This window comes from Eublepharis macularius, chromosome 9 (genome assembly GCF_028583425.1).
Source record: "Eublepharis macularius isolate TG4126 chromosome 9, MPM_Emac_v1.0, whole genome shotgun sequence".
NCBI lineage: Eukaryota > Metazoa > Chordata > Lepidosauria > Squamata > Eublepharidae > Eublepharis > Eublepharis macularius.
The window spans coordinates 75,038,985-75,058,139 of NC_072798.1; the positions used below are offsets into that span (position 1 = coordinate 75,038,985).

Sequence of the window (19,155 nt, forward strand, 5' to 3'; positions counted from 1 at the left end):
CACTTAATTCAGTATTCCAGGCTTGGTTTCTGTCAGAAAGGTGGGGGGGACAGGACCTTTTTCAGGGCTGTTTTGGCCTTTGAGGGACGAATCATGGGGGCCAGGGCAAAAAGCAACCACTAGAGAACTTGATAGGCCATAACTTGTATAACTCACCCACCCCTGGCTGCTTGCTACTGTTCAACAGCAGCACACCCCACCCCCACTAAAGCCAGTGTGGTGCAGTGGTTAAAGTTATAGGGTAAGATCCAGGAGACCCAGGTTCAAATCACCATTCTGCTGTGGAAGCTCACTGGGTGACTTTGATTCAGCCACACTCAAAGCCACAGGGTTGTTGTGAGGATAGTATGGAGGCAAGGAGAATGATGTAAGCTGCTTTGGGTCCCCATTGTGGAGAAAAGCAGTATATAAATGAAGTAAATTAATAAATATAGATAAAGATGGGGGCATCAAAAAAAGGTGCATCATTTAGTGGGTTTGAAGGACAGGAGGACATAAGGAAAGTTGAGCATACAGAGGCTGCCAGAAGGATGGAAAGAGTGTGGGGAAGGAGATAGAGTACCCCCTGAAGTCCTTGCAGGTTCCCCACCATGCAAATGGGCTCAGCTCAGACAGCTCCATGCAACTGGGCCATAGGGGAGAGGCTGCCGGGGTCGGGGGGAAGACGGAAAGGTGAAGCTGGAAGGCAGACAAATAAGAAGAATAACATTCAATGTATATACCGCTCTTCAGGACAACTTAATGCCCACTCAGAGTGGCTTACAAAGTGTGTTATTATTATCCTCACGACAATCACACCCTGTGAGATAGTTAACCACTGCACCAAACTGGTAGGAAGTAGGAAAAGGGGAGAGTCTATGGAGGGTGGGGAAGGGAAAGAGGACGGTGGGAGAGGGGGAAATGAGATGCCCCACACAAGTCCACCCAGCCTCCCCACTTGTAAAAGACAACTCTCCTATAGTTTGGCATCTCAGGAGTCTGAAATGTAGCATCTATGACATGCATGCTGAACAAACCTTATACACATTCTGTGTGTTAGTGGATCAAAACAACATTTCTGAATCAACTGAAGTACAAGGGGATTTGGGGAAAATATCACTTCCATTTGGCCAAGTATGCACAGACAGATGAGCCACTCATCACTTTTAATGGAAAACAACTTAATCCTCTAATCCAAGAGGAGGTAGTATGTGGTACAAGGACTATTTCCTGCCAGCTTTGGCTTTCCCTTCAGTTTACACAATAAAATCTAGTCTTTTTCCCCAGTCTGCCTAGAATCATAAGTGATTTGGGTGAAGCTACGGACTCCCCTCCCCACAAACACACTCATAAAAGAAAATTCTACAGATCAAAACAGGATCTCATGCAAATGAGATCATATTAGCTACCTCCAGATTCTGCCTCAGTAAACTGGCTTCTTGTTAATTTCAGTACACCATTTCTCTCATTTATGCCATCTTCAATTACCTGAGATTATGCAAAGGCCTATTTACAAATTAGTTAATCTAGAGGTTGAAATTTGGTTAGAAATTGTATCCTGGTGGAAGCCGGGTTCAAATAGTTAGCTCAAGGTTGACTCAGCCTTCCATCCTTCCAAGGTCGGTAAAATGTGTACCCAGTTTCCTGGGGGTAAAGTGTAGATGACTGGGGAAGACAATGGCAAACCACCCCGTAAAAAGTCTTCCAAGAAAATGTCATGATGTGACGTCCCCCCATGGGTCAGTAATGACTCAGTGGTGCTTGCACAGGGGACTACCTTTACCTTTTAGCTACCTGAGATTATGCAAAGGCCAAATCAGTTAATCTAGAGGTTAAAAATTGGTTAGAAATTGTTATCCAAATTTCTTTCAGTGTTTAAGAATTGAACAGATGTTGGTTTGAACAAAAGGAGAGACAAGTCTCTTGTCAATATTGATAGGGTCTGGTTTACTTTAGCAGAGTAATGGTTTTAATTCCCTGTTCAGTCAGCACACAATGACCTGTAATTGCTTCAAGCAAGTTGCTCAAGCAAACTGGAATACCTGGTCCATATAGACACTTTTGGGTTGTGTTAGAAATAGGTATTAAATATTTTGATCTAATGTTTATACCAAACCAGCCACATCCAGTTTGCTTAATCTCTAAGTGAATAAACATGCATCAGAGACAAACTATTTCATTAAAATTTGATACGTTTCTTTAGCAATTTAGCTTACTATACTGTACCTTAAGAAGGGAGGACAATGCATGAATCTCGACAACCATTTACTAAGTAGGAACTGATTGCAATACAAACCACAAATATTAGGGCAAACCACTTATATGTAACTCCTGGCTAAATGTGGAGAAGAATTTTACTAAACATCACCACAAACCTGAGAAAAAAAGAATGTCCACAACAAGAAAAAAAGGAATTGTCCAATGAGGGGATGGGGTGGGAGACAACTTAGCTCGATATGGAACATTCTTGATGATGGATGTCAGCTAGCACATCAGCAAACACAAACCTTGCAATGAAGCCAGGTATCTACTTAGAAAAATAACTATGCTTATATAACGCTCTTCTAGGCATATCGGTGCCCCACTCAGAGCAGTGAGAAAAGTCAGTGTTTGTTATCATCCCTAAAATATAGCCAGGAAGTTCAGGCTGAGAGGAGTGGCTTATCCAAGGCCACCTATTGAGCTCATGGCTCCGCTCCAAGAGGAGGGCAATCTAAACTCCCCTCTGTCTGGCGATCAGGGGGCGGGGCCACCGGCCATGTGACCATTTTTAAGAGGTGCCGGAACTCCGTTCCACCGCGTTCCTGCTGAAAAAAAGCCCTGTCTGACACTATTCACTATACCACACTGGTATAAACTAAATGTTCTCAATATCATTCAAGGCACAATTTGAGGACTTAAAAATGCACTTACTCAAGCCTGGGCAGTTAGACTTCCCCATGCAGAATGCCAAGGACAGCACTGCAAATCTCTGACACAATGAGACTACTTGGAAGTGTCACCGAACACCGTGGCATTCACTTCTGAGTAAATACAAATAGGATTGCATTACTGCAGTCCTATGTAGAGTTAAACACAAGACTTCAGTGGATTTAGGCATACTTACACTAGCACAGAACCAGGCTATAATCCTACACACTCTAGCAAGCAAGTCTACCTGAATTCAGGCTTACTTCTAAATCAACATCCTTAAGATGGCATTGTTAAACTGTGATTCAGCACATACTTATTTCAGAATAAACACCACTGAAATAAGCATGACTTACAGAGTAGGCAGAATTGGGCAATACGAAGCAGTATTTGTTTACATTTCTCAATGGCTTTTCCACCCAAAGTCCTCAAAATAGTTTACAAGTAAGATTCAAATGTGAGGCACATTATTATAGAATGAGAGAAACTGAAAACAACACCAATCATACAAAACAAGGATTGAGGTAACAGCAAGTGCCATTTCTATGTCAATCCACAGACAGCCAATGTGGTGGTTACAATGTCAAACTAGGATCCCAGCATTCAAATCTTCACACTGCAATGAAGCTCTCTGGGTAATCTTGAGCTAGGCAGTTTCTCTCAGCCAAACTTAACAGCCTAGGGCTTTTTAATCCCGCACAACCATGAAGGAGCTCAGAACAGTGAGCAAAGTTCTTTCTCCACTATGATAATTGTCCCATTTGAACCCAGAGCGCCCAGGTCTTACTCTAATACCCTCACCCCACTGGCCCTCACAAGGTTGTTGTGAGGATAAAACAGTGAAGGGAGAACCACCAACCTGAGCTCATTGAAAGAAGGATGCGATAAAAAATATACTAGATAAATAGATAGTTCAAAGGCCATCTGGAAAAGGTTTTAATTCAGTCTGGAAGCTGGCCTAACCACATCTCCTGGGGGAGGAAGTTCCACAGTCTGGAGACAAAAAACGGAAAACAAGTTGCCTGTCTGGTCACTATGTCCACAAAGGGGTTTCCAAAGGGCCTTCCTGGCAAAAACAATGCAGCAAATCGGAAACTGATTCGACACTGAAGCCATTCATAAGGCCGTATGCACATTCTACTCCAACGGTGACAACAGGTTTGCGCACACAGGAAGAAATGCTCAACGGCAGAGCATTTGCTTTGCATTCAGAAGTCCCAGATTCAGTCTTCAACATCCTCAATGTAAAGGATCAAGTAACAGGCAATGCAAGACCCTGGAACGCTACCACTAGTTAAAACAGACAACACCAGTCTTGATAGACCAATAGTGTCAGGCAGCTTCACGTGTTCATTCTCTGTGAAGCATGGTTTTTTAAAAAATCCACAAGACATGGTTAGAGGCATACATCTCCCTCCCCGCCAGATCTTGCTGAGATTCCAAGAACAATAGCTTAGCCACATCAAAAAGAGTCCAGTAGCACCTTTAAGACTAACCAATTTTATTATAGCATAAGCTTTCGAGAATCAAGTTCTCTTCGTCAGATGCCTGATCAAAACTGGGCAGATACAGAAGAGGAGGGGGAAAGAGAGAGAAAAAAGGGAGGGGGCATAAATCACAAGAAGGCAGAATGCAATTAGCATGGAGGCTATCAAAACATTCCTTTGCTTGGAAATGTAAACATTTCCTTTTGGTGTGCAGTCAGTTTGTAGCAGTGAAGGTATCCAATTCCTATGTAGTATAAGCCTTCGATGACCACAGCTCTCCCTGCCAGCTGCATCTGACAAAGAGAACTGTGGTCCCCGAAAGCCCACACCAGGCGTCACTGGGCTCCCCCAGATCACGCCTCTGTAAAGAGAATCTGTTACCTGTGGTAATGTGATAACCATTCATAGTCTCTATTCAGTCCCCGCTTGACAGAGTCAAATTTGCATATGAATTCCAATTCAGCAGCCTCCCGTTGGATTTTGTTTTTGAAAGGTTTCTGTTGAACCACAGCGACCTTTAAGTCTTTGGTGGAATGTCCTGGTAGATTGAAGTGTTCTCCCACTGGTTTCTGGACGTTTCCATTTCTAATGTCAGATTTGTGTCCATTTATTCTTTTGCGTAGAGGTTGGCTGGTTTGTCCAATGTACAGAGCAGAGGGACATTGTTGGCACATGAGGGCATATATCAGGTTGGAGGATGAGCAGCTGTAAGAGCCAGAGACAGTGTAGTTGATGCCATTGGGTCCTGTAATTGTATTCCCTGGGTAGATATAGGGGCAGAGCTGGCATCTGGGTCTGTTGCAGGGCTTGGTACCTGTGCTGGTGACTCTGCTGGCCGATTCATGATTGTAAGTGAGAAGTCGTTTAAGATTGGGGGGCTGTCTGTAGGCAAGGAAAGGTCTTCCACCCAGGGCTTCTGAGAGAGAGGTATCATTTTCCAGGATGGGTTGTAGCTCACTGATGATACGTTGGATCGGTTTGAGCTGGGAGCTATAGGTGACAACCAGTGGTGTTCTGTTGTTAGTTCCTTTAGGTTTGTCCTGGAGCAGACTGTTTCTGGGTACTAGTCTGGCCCTGTTAATTTGTTTCTTCACTTCATTTGGTGGGTACTGTAGTCCCAAAAATGCTTGTTGTAAATCTCTTAAGTGTGAGTCTCGGTCGAGAGCATTGGAGCAGATACGGTTGTAACGTAAGGCTTGGCTGTAGACAATAGACCGAGTGGTATGTTTAGGGTGGAAGCTGGAGGCATGTAGATATGAGTATCGGTCTGTTGGTTTCCGGTATAAGGTGGTATTTATTCGTCCATTATGTAGTTGTACAGTGGTGTCCAGGAAGTGTACCTGTTGTGTAGAGTGGTCCAGGCTTAAGTTGATAGTAGGGTGAAAGTTATTGAAGTCCTGATGAAATCTCTCAAGGGCTTCCTTCCCATGGGTCCAAATGATGAAGATGTCATCCAGGAATCTTAAGTATAGTAGTGGTTCCAGTGGATGGGAGCTGAGGAAGCGTTGCTCTAAGTCCGCCATGAATATGTTAGCATATTGTGGTGCCATGCGTGTGCCCATGGCTGTGCCATTAACCTGTAGATATAAGTTGTCGCCAAATTCGAAGTAATTGTGAGTGAGCACGAAGTGACAAAGTTCAGTGGCGAGGTTTGCTGTGGTTTTGTCCAGGATAATATTCCGTATGGCTTGCAATCCATCTGCATGTGGGATATTGGTGTACAAGGCCTCCACATCCATGGTTGCTAGGATGGTGTCATCTGGTAGGTTGTCAATGGATTGTATTTTCCTGAGGAAGTCAGTGGTGTCCCGTAAATAGCTGGGTGTGCTGGTGGCATAGGGCCTGAGGATAGAGTCCATGTATCCCGAGACTCCTACTGTGATGGTGCATTTTCCTGCAACAATTGGGCGTCCTGGGTTACCCGCTTTGTGGATTTTGGGTAGTAGGTAGAATCTTCCTGGTCGTGGTTCCTGGGGTGTGTCTGTATGGATGCATTCTTGTATGTCCATGGGGAGTGTTTTTAATATTTTATTGAGTTCCCTTTTGTATTGTTCAGTGGGGTCAGAAGGTAGTATTTTATAGAATGTTGTGTTGTGTTCAGTGTGTTGTGTTCAGTGGGGTCAGAAGGTAGTATTTTATAGAATGTTGTGTTGGAGAGTTGTCTTTCTGCTTCTTGTATATAATTTTGTTTATCCATGATGACAACTGCTCCGCCTTTGTCAGCTTCCTTGATTACGATGCCAGAATTATTTTGGAGGCTGTTTATGGCCTCTCTTTCTCCACGGCTGAGGTTCTGCTTTAGGTGTTGTTGTTTGTCAATTATCTCAGCCTGAGCCCGTCTACGGAAGCATTCAATGTAAAAGTCCAATGAGGAGTTACGGCCCTCAGGTGGTGTCCATGTGGAATTCTTTTTCCTGGAGTTTTGTAACGATGGTTGTGTATTGCTGGGTTGGGGGGGTGGGGGCTGCTGAGGCTGCTGTGATGGTGTCTGTTCAGTGCTTTGTTCGTCATTTTGTCCAGCAGAGTAGTTGAAGAATTCTTTCAGTCTTAGGCGTCTAAAATAGGCCTCCAGGTCTCCACAAAGTTGTATGGTTTGTGTGGGTCTGGCTGGGCAAAAGGATAGTCCACGTGAGAGGACTGATTCCTCTGCTGGGCTCAGCTTGTAACTGGAAAGATTGATGATGTTGTTTGGATCCCAAGTGTTTTTGCTCTCTGTTGCAGGCAGGAGTTTTGAGAATTTCTTCTCCTTCTTGTTCTGTAATTCAGTGAATAGATTACAATAAATAGTTTCTCTGGTTGTGGCAAACATCTCCCAGTTACCGGTCTGTGCAGAGGGGGTGCACTTCATGGAAGAGTCTAGTTCAGAGACCTCTTGCTTGATCCATTGTTGCTTGCTGTACATCAGTCCAATGAGGTGAATTAAGAGTTTCCTGGATAAGGTGTTGCATAGTTTCTCACTGTAGTCTGTGTGGTAAGTGGATTTCAATGGATTCCTCACACGAAGTCCCTTGGGTAGAATGTCCAGTCTTTTGCATTTAGAAAGAAAGATGATGTCTGTTTGTATCTGTGCCAGTTTCTTCATGAGGTTGATGGATTTCCTCTCCATTCGGCTGAATGCGGTGCTTTCCAAGGTCATAGATCCAGAGGAGTTAGCCGTGTTAGTCTGTAGTAGCAAAATCAAAAAGAGTCCAGTAGCACCTTTAAGACTAACCAATTTTATTATAGCATAAGCTTTCGAGAATCAAGTTCTCTTCGTCAGATGCCTGATCAAAACTGGGCAGATACAGAAGAGGAGGGGGAAAGAGAGAGAAAAAAGGGAGGGGGCATAAATCACAAGAAGGCAGAATGCAATTAGCATGGAGGCTATCAAAACATTCCTTTGCTTGGAAATGTAAACATTTCCTTTTGGTGTGCAGTCAGTTTGTAGCAGTGAAGGTATCCAATTCCTATGTAGTATAAGCCTTCGATGACCACAGCTCTCCCTGCCAGCTGCATCTGACAAAGAGAACTGTGGTCCCCGAAAGCCCACACCAGGCGTCACTGGGCTCCCCCAGATCACGCCTCTGTAAAGAGAATCTGTTACCTGTGGTAATGTGATAACCATTCATAGTCTCTATTCAGTCCCCGCTTGACAGAGTCAAATTTGCATATGAATTCCAATTCAGCAGCCTCCCGTTGGATTTTGTTTTTGAAAGGTTTCTGTTGAACCACAGCGACCTTTAAGTCTTTGGTGGAATGTCCTGGTAGATTGAAGTGTTCTCCCACTGGTTTCTGGACGTTTCCATTTCTAATGTCAGATTTGTGTCCATTTATTCTTTTGCGTAGAGGTTGGCTGGTTTGTCCAATGTACAGAGCAGAGGGACATTGTTGGCACATGAGGGCATATATCAGGTTGGAGGATGAGCAGCTGTAAGAGCCAGAGACAGTGTAGTTGATGCCATTGGGTCCTGTAATTGTATTCCCTGGGTAGATATAGGGGCAGAGCTGGCATCTGGGTCTGTTGCAGGGCTTGGTACCTGTGCTGGTGACTCTGCTGGCCGATTCATGATTGTAAGTGAGAAGTCGTTTAAGATTGGGGGGCTGAGATAATTGACAAACAACAACACCTAAAGCAGAACCTCAGCCGTGGAGAAAGAGAGGCCATAAACAGCCTCCAAAATAATTCTGGCATCGTAATCAAGGAAGCTGACAAAGGCGGAGCAGTTGTCATCATGGATAAACAAAATTATATACAAGAAGCAGAAAGACAACTCTCCAACACAACATTCTATAAAATACTACCTTCTGACCCCACTGAACAATACAAAAGGGAACTCAATAAAATATTAAAAACACTCCCCATGGACATACAAGAATGCATCCATACAGACACACCCCAGGAACCACGACCAGGAAGATTCTACCTACTACCCAAAATCCACAAAGCGGGTAACCCAGGACGCCCAATTGTTGCAGGAAAATGCACCATCACAGTAGGAGTCTCGGGATACATGGACTCTATCCTCAGGCCCTATGCCACCAGCACACCCAGCTATTTACGGGACACCACTGACTTCCTCAGGAAAATACAATCCATTGACAACCTACCAGATGACACCATCCTAGCAACCATGGATGTGGAGGCCTTGTACACCAATATCCCACATGCAGATGGATTGCAAGCCATACGGAATATTATCCTGGACAAAACCACAGCAAACCTCGCCACTGAACTTTGTCACTTCGTGCTCACTCACAATTACTTCGAATTTGGCGACAACTTATATCTACAGGTTAATGGCACAGCCATGGGCACACGCATGGCACCACAATATGCTAACATATTCATGGCGGACTTAGAGCAACGCTTCCTCAGCTCCCATCCACTGGAACCACTACTATACTTAAGATTCCTGGATGACATCTTCATCATTTGGACCCATGGGAAGGAAGCCCTTGAGAGATTTCATCAGGACTTCAATAACTTTCACCCTACTATCAACTTAAGCCTGGACCACTCTACACAACAGGTACACTTCCTGGACACCACTGTACAACTACATAATGGACGAATAAATACCACCTTATACCGGAAACCAACAGACCGATACTCATATCTACATGCCTCCAGCTTCCACCCTAAACATACCACTCGGTCTATTGTCTACAGCCAAGCCTTACGTTACAACCGTATCTGCTCCAATGCTCTCGACCGAGACTCACACTTAAGAGATTTACAACAAGCATTTTTGGGACTACAGTACCCACCAAATGAAGTGAAGAAACAAATTAACAGGGCCAGACTAGTACCCAGAAACAGTCTGCTCCAGGACAAACCTAAAGGAACTAACAACAGAACACCACTGGTTGTCACCTATAGCTCCCAGCTCAAACCGATCCAACGTATCATCAGTGAGCTACAACCCATCCTGGAAAATGATACCTCTCTCTCAGAAGCCCTGGGTGGAAGACCTTTCCTTGCCTACAGACAGCCCCCCAATCTTAAACGACTTCTCACTTACAATCATGAATCGGCCAGCAGAGTCACCAGCACAGGTACCAAGCCCTGCAACAGACCCAGATGCCAGCTCTGCCCCTATATCTACCCAGGGAATACAATTACAGGACCCAATGGCATCAACTACACTGTCTCTGGCTCTTACAGCTGCTCATCCTCCAACCTGATATATGCCCTCATGTGCCAACAATGTCCCTCTGCTCTGTACATTGGACAAACCAGCCAACCTCTACGCAAAAGAATAAATGGACACAAATCTGACATTAGAAATGGAAACGTCCAGAAACCAGTGGGAGAACACTTCAATCTACCAGGACATTCCACCAAAGACTTAAAGGTCGCTGTGGTTCAACAGAAACCTTTCAAAAACAAAATCCAACGGGAGGCTGCTGAATTGGAATTCATATGCAAATTTGACTCTGTCAAGCGGGGACTGAATAGAGACTATGAATGGTTATCACATTACCACAGGTAACAGATTCTCTTTACAGAGGCGTGATCTGGGGGAGCCCAGTGACGCCTGGTGTGGGCTTTCGGGGACCACAGTTCTCTTTGTCAGATGCAGCTGGCAGGGAGAGCTGTGGTCATCGAAGGCTTATACTACATAGGAATTGGATACCTTCACTGCTACAAACTGACTGCACACCAAAAGGAAATGTTTACATTCCCAAGCAAAGGAATGTTTTGATAGCCTCCATGCTAATTGCATTCTGCCTTCTTGTGATTTATGCCCCCTCCCTTTTTTCTCTCTCTTTCCCCCTCCTCTTCTGTATCTGCCCAGTTTTGATCAGGCATCTGACGAAGAGAACTTGATTCTCGAAAGCTTATGCTATAATAAAATTGGTTAGTCTTAAAGGTGCTACTGGACTCTTTTTGATTTTGCTACTACAGACTAACACGGCTAACTCCTCTGGATCTATGAGCTTAGCCACACTGTCACACTTCTATAACACAGGCAGGATTTGGGAGGTACTCTAGGAGGCAACTGTCAGAGATCAGGACAAAGTTAACGAGATAGAGCGGTTTTCTAACCTCAAGGTTATTGCTCAGTAAACACACACTGTTCATTCAAAGTGGACTATCATACCTCCTTTCCACCCCCCTATCAATTAAAAAAATGTTGCAATTATGCTTCTTTGGTCACTTATGATATATTTCAGTTTCAAAAAATCTATTCTTTCAAAGTTTTTTTTTAAAGCAAGCAAGCTTTAATACTTGTCTACCCATATCCCACATCCCATTCCAGGAAATACCAAAGTGGCTTTTAAATCCATGTGCATAACACTGTGTGTGTCTGTGTGCGCGTGTGTGTACGTACACACACAGGCATGCTCACTCTCCCCACCCCAAAAGGGCAACGGGAGGACTAATCAATATCGAGCCGCTCAGCTGCAACTGGGCACATAAAGAAGTCAAGAAAATGAATCCCATCAATGATCTCTATAATTTAACATGTGGGTCAGAGAGCAGCATCTGGGACCAATTCCAAATGGGACAGTCACAGAGAATGGGGTCTTGGCTCCCGTGCTAATTGTTAAACACAGAGAGATCACGCACACCCACAAGCCTTTACGTTCCGGTTGGATTTTTCTGTTATATCCACAACTCAAGCAGCAAGCATCAGAAGAAATTCAGAAAGGCATTCTCAACATGACTGCCACCTGCAAAATGAGCCAAAATAGAAGCTATTGTGTCAAACTCAGCAGCAAGTATTAATGATGTCTTAGGTGGGGTCCAAAACAATACACATTCTTTGCCCTGCTCTCCAGCTCCAAAGCAGAGAGATAAAATGAGCTGAAGTAGCAACTGCTTTCCAGAAACCAGGACTATGAAAAAAAAAAATCAAGACACACATTCTAGACCTTTACTCCAATTAAAAGGAAGGGCATCCGTTTAAATGGAAGATTGGTCATAAGAGTCCCTGAAAATAACAGCCCAAACTGATCCAAAGATAGAAGAAAAGGTGTTTTTTAATATTAAATTGGCAAGAGTAAAACGCAGAGAAAAATCAGAAATGCCACATTCTGCTGTCAGGAGATGGGGGGTGCAGCAAGAGAGGAGAAACTCCACACTGATCAGTCAACATCTAACGTCCTTTGTTGTTCACCTTTTGTGTAGAGAGGATGGAAGCGGCTTTTCTCTTCCCCAAAACAGGATTGTAAGTTCTGTAACTGATCATACATCACCCTGTCTGTTTTCTTGTGCAATCCAGACACTTTTGTACTCCATTAAACCCGAGAACAAAAACATCACTACTGGAAGTGGGTTACTATCCAAATTAAAACAAAAACACTAGACACACACACACACCACACTGAACTGTGAACTGGCTTGCCTCACAACTTACAAGAAAAATGGCAGCAGCTCAGCCTGTATTTCAGTCCTTTGGCAAAATATGTATTAAAAGAAACATACGTCTTGAGGTTTGCTTAGTCTGCTTTTAAAGGCATTGAGTGGACTGAAGAACCTCCCAGGGATGCTCTTGAATTAGAAACAGTGCCGAAATAAGAGTCTGCAACGTGATAGGCAAAGACGACACACGTCCCTTTTCAACAATTAACAGCGGTCCCATTTTTTTCCCGTTTTAAAAAAGAACTCTTCATTCCTTTCCATTATTTCCATATTAAATGCCACCCCCAATGACAATTATTGGGGATGAGTAGAAGAAAAAAAGAGGATGGCGACTGAACGAGTATGTTTTTTTTTTTATCAACACCACTCAAAAAACACAAACCAGCATCCACTTGAAAAGTAACCAGAAAATGCATTTTTTTTTTTTAAAAAAGGAGAGAGCTGGAGAAGATAACTGGAAACGAAGAAAAAGCGAGCAAATGATAAACCGGTTGCATTTCTCACTCCCCCTTGCTCAAACGAGAGGAGCGCGAAAAGGGGCACCCAAGTAGCCCGCAGAGCCCGCCCGGCGCTGGCACTCACCCACTCCGTATTTTTCGTGCTCCGTCGGAATCCACATGCTCAAGAGCGCGGCTTCTCGGTCCCCCTCCTCGCCTCCAAACAAGAACAGCCGCCGCAACAGCTCCTCCCCGCCTCAGCCGCCGCGGCTGCCAACCCACCCCGCTCGCTGCCCAGCGGCCAGCGCCACAGCTGCACCCGCTCGCTGCGCGCCGCTCAGCTCAGCTCCGCTCCTCCAGCGCCGGCGGAGAAGTCATTGTTCTGATTGACTGAGCTCCGCTCGCGCTCCGGGACAGTCTCCGCTAACACCGCCCTCCTTCCACACCCCCTTAGACGCGCCGAGGCATGACGGGAGGTGTAGTCTGGCGTCGCTCTGGCAGCAGCGCCGGCCGGCAAAACAAAAGGTTGCCCGGCTGTGCACCCGATATGCTTTGCGGCGCGCGGTGGCTGAGCACCTCCTCGCTCCTCATTGGCCGAGGCGGTGTTCCAAGGATTACGTAACCTCGGCGAGAGAGAAGCTTGTACCTGGAGGCATGGCAGCTTCTGAGGGCAGGCAGGAAGAGGGGCGAAATGGTGAGTTTGGGTTGTTGTTGGACGCCGTGCAGTTGGATCTTGTGCATTTTAACTTGGAAGCAAGGCCCAAGGGTTCGATTCGCGGTGCGCATGGAGGTTCAAGCTTGTTTGGTGCCTCCTGAGACTAAACTTCACCAGCACCACTACTCACGTTATAACAAAAGGTTACAGGAGTAACTTTTTAAAGGGATAGGTGCTGCTCCAGCTTTTCCTTACAGCTTTAAAGGTAAAGGAGTCGTATACGGCATAAACACCACACGTGTACGCTTGCCTGCCTTCGTCTTGGAGGAAGTGCTACGAAATTACTTGTTTAAATAAAAAGGTTGAGTAACTGTTACGTTTCATGTACGTGTAAGAATGTAGGAATATTACTTTAACACACTTTCCAGATATATCAGAAATTATTAGAGTTTTTCTTTATTTGATGCATGGCCCATATGTTTTTTTTCCAACATCTTAAAGAGACATAAATCAGACACATAACTAACTCGTTGAAAAAATATGGTATGATTTGGGACAGACCAGAATTTTGCTATCCTAAACAGAGTGTACCTTTGTTTAGCGTGGCACTGTAAGTATTCTACTTTAACAAGAAATTTTTAAAAAATGTTGTTCATTTCTTATGCAAATATGTGGAATACTTAGAATTAATACTGAAGATATAGCCCCCCTTTGAAAGACATGAGTTTTTGCAAGCTCCCTCTTTAAAGAACCATTAATGCATATTTCCCACGCAATGGTGTTTTACATCTGTTTCAGAAAAGAGATACCTGTATTGAAAAATGCATGGAAAATACTGTAGTAGGATCAAGTTTTCTTAGAAACTGGCAAATATTATTTAATGTGATTTGTTTTCTATTTCTAAGAGGGCCTTCCTAAACTGGTCAGTTCAAAATCCTAGTTAGGTCTATCCAGTATGGTTCACTCCCATGAAATTGTTCGAAGAGCTGTGCTGTTACACGCTGGTTTTAGCTTTCTTTCAGGTTCGGGGGGGGGGGACAGGAGGGGGGAGACACAGAGAATCACTAATTTGTGCAGCCTTTGGACAGCTCCCTAGTATGCTGGTTGCTGATCTATCAAGTATTAGAACATCTACAATCAATTCATGCCTCACTTTCCTGAAGATTTTTACAAAAAGGATGTGCAGTAAATATTTCCTGGCAGAGGTTTTTAATGCAGCACCTTCAGCCAACTGCATCTTTCAAGCAACTGCTCATTTTCATGTGCCCGGTATCGTTTGGCCTGTACTCTAAATTTCATAGTGGCATAGGGAGCAGAACTGCAAGACAGAGGCAGAGGTATATTTAAGAATTCTTCTGAGATTTCTTTCTTTTTTTTGTTTGTTGCATTTAATTAGATTGGACGCATGCTGATATTGGTGAATTAAAGCGAATTGGTAAATTATTTGCCCTTACAGTGAAATCCTAAGCAGAGTTACACCAGTCTAAGCCCATTAATGTCAGTGGGCTTAGAATGGAGTAACTCTGCTTAGGATTTCACTGTTAAGTGTTCTAACTCCTTCCTCTTCTGGATGTTGCTGTTCTTTACTTATTCCCTAGATGTTGCCTCTAAGAGTATAGGAGCTTCTGTATCTTGATTCTCACTGTGCTTCTGGGAAATCTTTCATTGGTGCCCCGTCCTTATCTACTTGAAGATGATAGTAAAAGAATAGAGGAAAACAAATTGCTTGTAAATTATTTTCACAGAGATATACTAGCACTGGGTACTACTTTGTTAGTTCAGGTTTACCTTCGCTGCACAAAAATAAATGGTAGGTCTGTTAATGGCATTTGAGTTGATATGCAATAAAAAAGCAAGAGACCATATGGTATTGAGAAAGAGAGAGATAAAAAGCCCAGAAATTTTGAAACCAAGAAGGAAATGTTAATATGGGGGAAACCGTGAATATATACAATACTTATTTATTATCAGTTGCAGACTTATTTTAAGAACATAAAATAGGTAAAGTTATAAAATTTAGTTAAGGTACAGAATTCTGTGTAATATATTTACAAAAGGCAAAAATAAAAAATCTCATATTTCCAGTGTTAGAGGTGAAGCAACAAGTTGTGTGCTCACAGTGCAGTTCTAAGCAGAGTACACCCTTTGAAATCCACTGAAGTGAAGAATGAAGTCAAGAAGTCCATCCTGTGCAATGTAAGGCACATGAGCATGGTTTGTGCCACTTGTGGGGGAGTTTTCTTTTTTTTAAAAAATCAACATTTAGAAAATAAAGAAATTTTTAAATTTTCTGGGTTGAAACTCTTACTTGGAATCAGTGCAACATCTCATGAATAAAGATGGGCATGAACCGGGGGTGGGGGGGAAGAACCCGTGCGGTTTGTGGTTCATCGCATTTCACGAACCACAAACTTTCACGAACCTGCCCCAGTTTACAAACTGGTTCATTTGGTTTGTGAAAACGTCACATCCAGGTCACCAAATCACCCCTTCCGGGCCAGCAGAAAGTCTGCAGGAAGTTCATTCCTTGTTGCCTAGGAAACTGATTGATTGGTGGCAGGCTGTCTGCAGTGACAAACCAAAAAACAAAACAAAACAACCAGCCTAAAGCTCATGGCAGTTCGTCAGAAATGGGCTCTGACAAATTGCCAGTTCACGAACCATGAACTGGCCTGGTTTGTCACGAACTTTGGTTCGTATTTCGGCTTGTGCCCATCTCTACTCGTGAAGCTTGTTGTTTCTAGAAATAGTGGCATTAGTGAACACACCACAAAAAGGATTCCTATTTCATGTACCTTCTGCCTGAAAAGAAGCCTAGTGTCTGCTTCCGGCCTTGACAGTTCAGAAGAGTAAGAACAATCAACATATTCATGTGAAAAATTATAGGAGGGGGCAATAATTGAGAAATCCTAACCCACCCACTGTCCCACTCCAGGATTTTATAAACCTTCAGGGGCTTTTGTGGGATTATCCCCACTCCTTCCCTTTATCAGAAGCTGCTGGGTCAGACTCCTGGATGTGGGTGCCCTAACCTATGAGGTAGGTTAGGCTGAAAGTATGTGGGTCCCCTAGCAAGCTTCCATGGCAGAGTGGAGATTCAAACATGGGTCTCCCAAATCCTAGTCTGACACTAACCATTACACCACACTGAATCTTGTATCCAGTAAGCTCCCTGATAATCTGAAAGTGCTCAATAAATGGCATGTGTGATCACTGAAAATTGTCTTGGTTATGCCTGAATCCAGCAAACTCAATTTTGGATGTTTCCAGCCTTGGGGTTTTTCAAAATTGACTCTAGAAGTAAAAGAGACAACTTCCCTGCTAAAATCTTAGCAGGTGTTTTAAGAATATTCTGTTTAGTGCAATTCCGTTAGAAGGTAATGATTACAAGCCGAAGTGATTATGTCTGAAATAGCTTTACTAATTAAATTCTAAGCTCCAGTTATTATCACTACTAAAACCGAGCTTCTTAAAATAGTAAATGTTAATTATAGTGAATTAAAATCATAGGAGTAAATCTTCTAAAGTTATTATCTGATAACTGTATTAAGTATTATGGATGATAGGAAACAAGAGCCTCTCAAAACCATAAAAACTGTTGGGATATGGACATGCTTCTCATACAAAATCTTGTGGTAATAAATTCCATGTGTGTGTTCTAAATATTCCTACCTAACTATGGCTTACTATTAGCCCACAAAACACCAACCCTGATCCAACTAGTATCTCTGCTGCATCTTTTTCCTAGTCATGTTTCACTGTGGTTAGGAGGGGTTATGTGCATGTATGCTTCATATGGTGTCAAGATCCACAGCCTTCATGTTGAGAACAGAACGGTTGACTTGAGACAAGATCATTCGCATGTGTGTTCTTTAAGGGCTCTAGCTCCGATCGGCATCATTATACTTAGGGTCAAATCCAGCCTGCCTTTTCACTCAGTCTCACCCAGTTCCACTCCATACGACAGCCCCCATCCCACATGGCTTTTGTGCATGAAATGCTAGTGATACTCATCAAAGCCTTTATGGGTGGTCAGATATGACATCTCACTATCAGAAAAGCTGGTAGGATCCAACCTGTAGTCTTTCTTTTGAGAAATTGTATTCTGTATAAACATAAGAACAGAAGAAGTAATTCTCTCTATCTGCTTTCTTCATTCCACCTGATTGTATAAACCTCCCTTATGTTCCCCTTCATACTTTAATTCATACTTTAATTCTAATAGGGTGTGAAAAAAACTTTTATAGTCTTGGGCCTCTGTATATAGTAGTGAGTATATGCTTTTTTTTACTAACAAGTTTTATTGGTTGACTGAAGGCTATAAAATGAAAGAGGTGTGTGACTAAAGTGCAATACAGGACTAACATTAAGGCTGTATTTAGTTTATATGCTGTGATATTTCTCTTTTTTTTAGCTGATCTGCTGGTTTTATACGGTTTTAAGATACTGTTTGTTTTTTATTATATAATGAAATCAGCATATATACATTTTGCTGTTTTAATCTATAAAAACGGTGTGTGCTGAGTTTATAATAATATGATGTTTTTATTAACAATGGCCTGAATTCTGTAGATGTGCTTGTGGAGGGTACCCATAGTGAGTGATTATCCCCCAGTACCTCTGCTCACAGCATACTCCTAACATTAAGGACTAACATTAAGACTGTATTTACTATATATGCTGTGATATTTCTCTCTTTTAGCTGATCTGCTGGTTTTATATGGTTTTAAGATACTGTTGTTTGTTTTTTATTATATAATAAAATCAGCATATATACATTTTGCTGTTTTGATCTATAAAATCTGGGTGTGCTGAGTTTATAATAATATGATGTTTTTATTAACAATGGCCTGAATTCTGTGGATGTGTTTGTGGAGGGCACCCATAGTGAGTGATTATACTCCCAGTACCCAGAGATCCTGCTCACAGCACACTCCTGTGACCACAGGAAATGCATTGCTGGGCAGGGAAAGGGGCTCTTTAACTTTTAAACTCCTGGCTTCAGCTGGCTCGTGGGGACTTCTCCCCCCTCCTACCCCCCCTTCTCATCGGGTGAAAAAGCCGGCAGGAAGCTTTGAAAGTTCAAAGCTGTGCTTTTGAAAAGTGCAGCTTTGAGCTTTCAAAGTTTCCCTCTCCCCCCTCTCCTGATGGGAGAGGTGAAGAAGGGGCTTCCTCCTCCCCCTCCTCCTCCCTCTCCCAATGAGAGGGGGAGGGAATCCCCTTTCCCCCCTCCCATCGAGTGAAATGAGTAGCTGGATCTTCTGGCTTCAGCTGGGAGGGGGGAATCCCCCTCCTCTCAGCTGAAGTTTAAAGCCCATTATGAAGTGGATTCTGGAACAGCGTTCTCCAGATTTAGATAGATGAACCTCTTTAACTATGAGTATCTAGGCTAGAATTAACATGCTTAAAATGAATGCTATTCCATGTATCGTTTAAGCCTGGCAGGTCTTCTGGTACATACCCTCCAAAGATTTTTTACAAAAATCAATTCCCTGTTCCATAAATCTGTTTAATGTCCCTTAGCCAGGCCTAGGATTGCATACAAAAAATGTCAGCTACTAGTAGAAGAAGGGACCTTTAATTTCCCTAATTTGTGCCAGTATCATTTAACCTTCCTGTTCTCTAAGATGGAATACTGGACTATGGCTCCTGAGCAGGAAACAATTGAATGGGCATACCTAGAAATGGCCTCCCAGGTAAGTGGGCAATCTTGGGCTCTACCTAAGTAAACCATCCTCCTGTAATTGAGGATTATGTTGGCTTGGCAAATGGTTGGCACTCAATTGATCTTTGACCCATTCACACACAAGGATCGGACAATCCAGAAAGATCTTAAGA

General features: G+C 43.2%; 2 protein-coding genes across 3 annotated transcripts in view; one reads left to right on the forward strand and one right to left on the reverse strand.

Moving 5' to 3' along the window:
- The window catches only part of DOCK4 (dedicator of cytokinesis 4), a 336,163-nt gene extending 323,204 nt beyond the window's left edge, over positions 1 to 12,959 (reverse strand). The window contains exon 1 of the mRNA XM_054987847.1: positions 12,808 to 12,959. Within this exon, the coding sequence (XP_054843822.1) occupies positions 12,808 to 12,844 (37 nt within the window). The 5' untranslated portion in view covers positions 12,845 to 12,959. The remainder of the gene's footprint in view (positions 1 to 12,807) is intronic.
- Positions 12,960 to 13,279: 320 nt separating this feature from the next.
- ZNF277 (zinc finger protein 277) overlaps positions 13,280 to 19,155 on the forward strand; it is a 47,507-nt gene continuing 41,631 nt past the window's right edge. For both annotated transcript variants that reach the window (XM_054989183.1, XM_054989184.1), the window contains exon 1: positions 13,280 to 13,356. In XM_054989183.1, the coding sequence (XP_054845158.1) occupies positions 13,317 to 13,356 (40 nt within the window). In that variant the 5' untranslated portion in view covers positions 13,280 to 13,316. The remainder of the gene's footprint in view (positions 13,357 to 19,155) is intronic.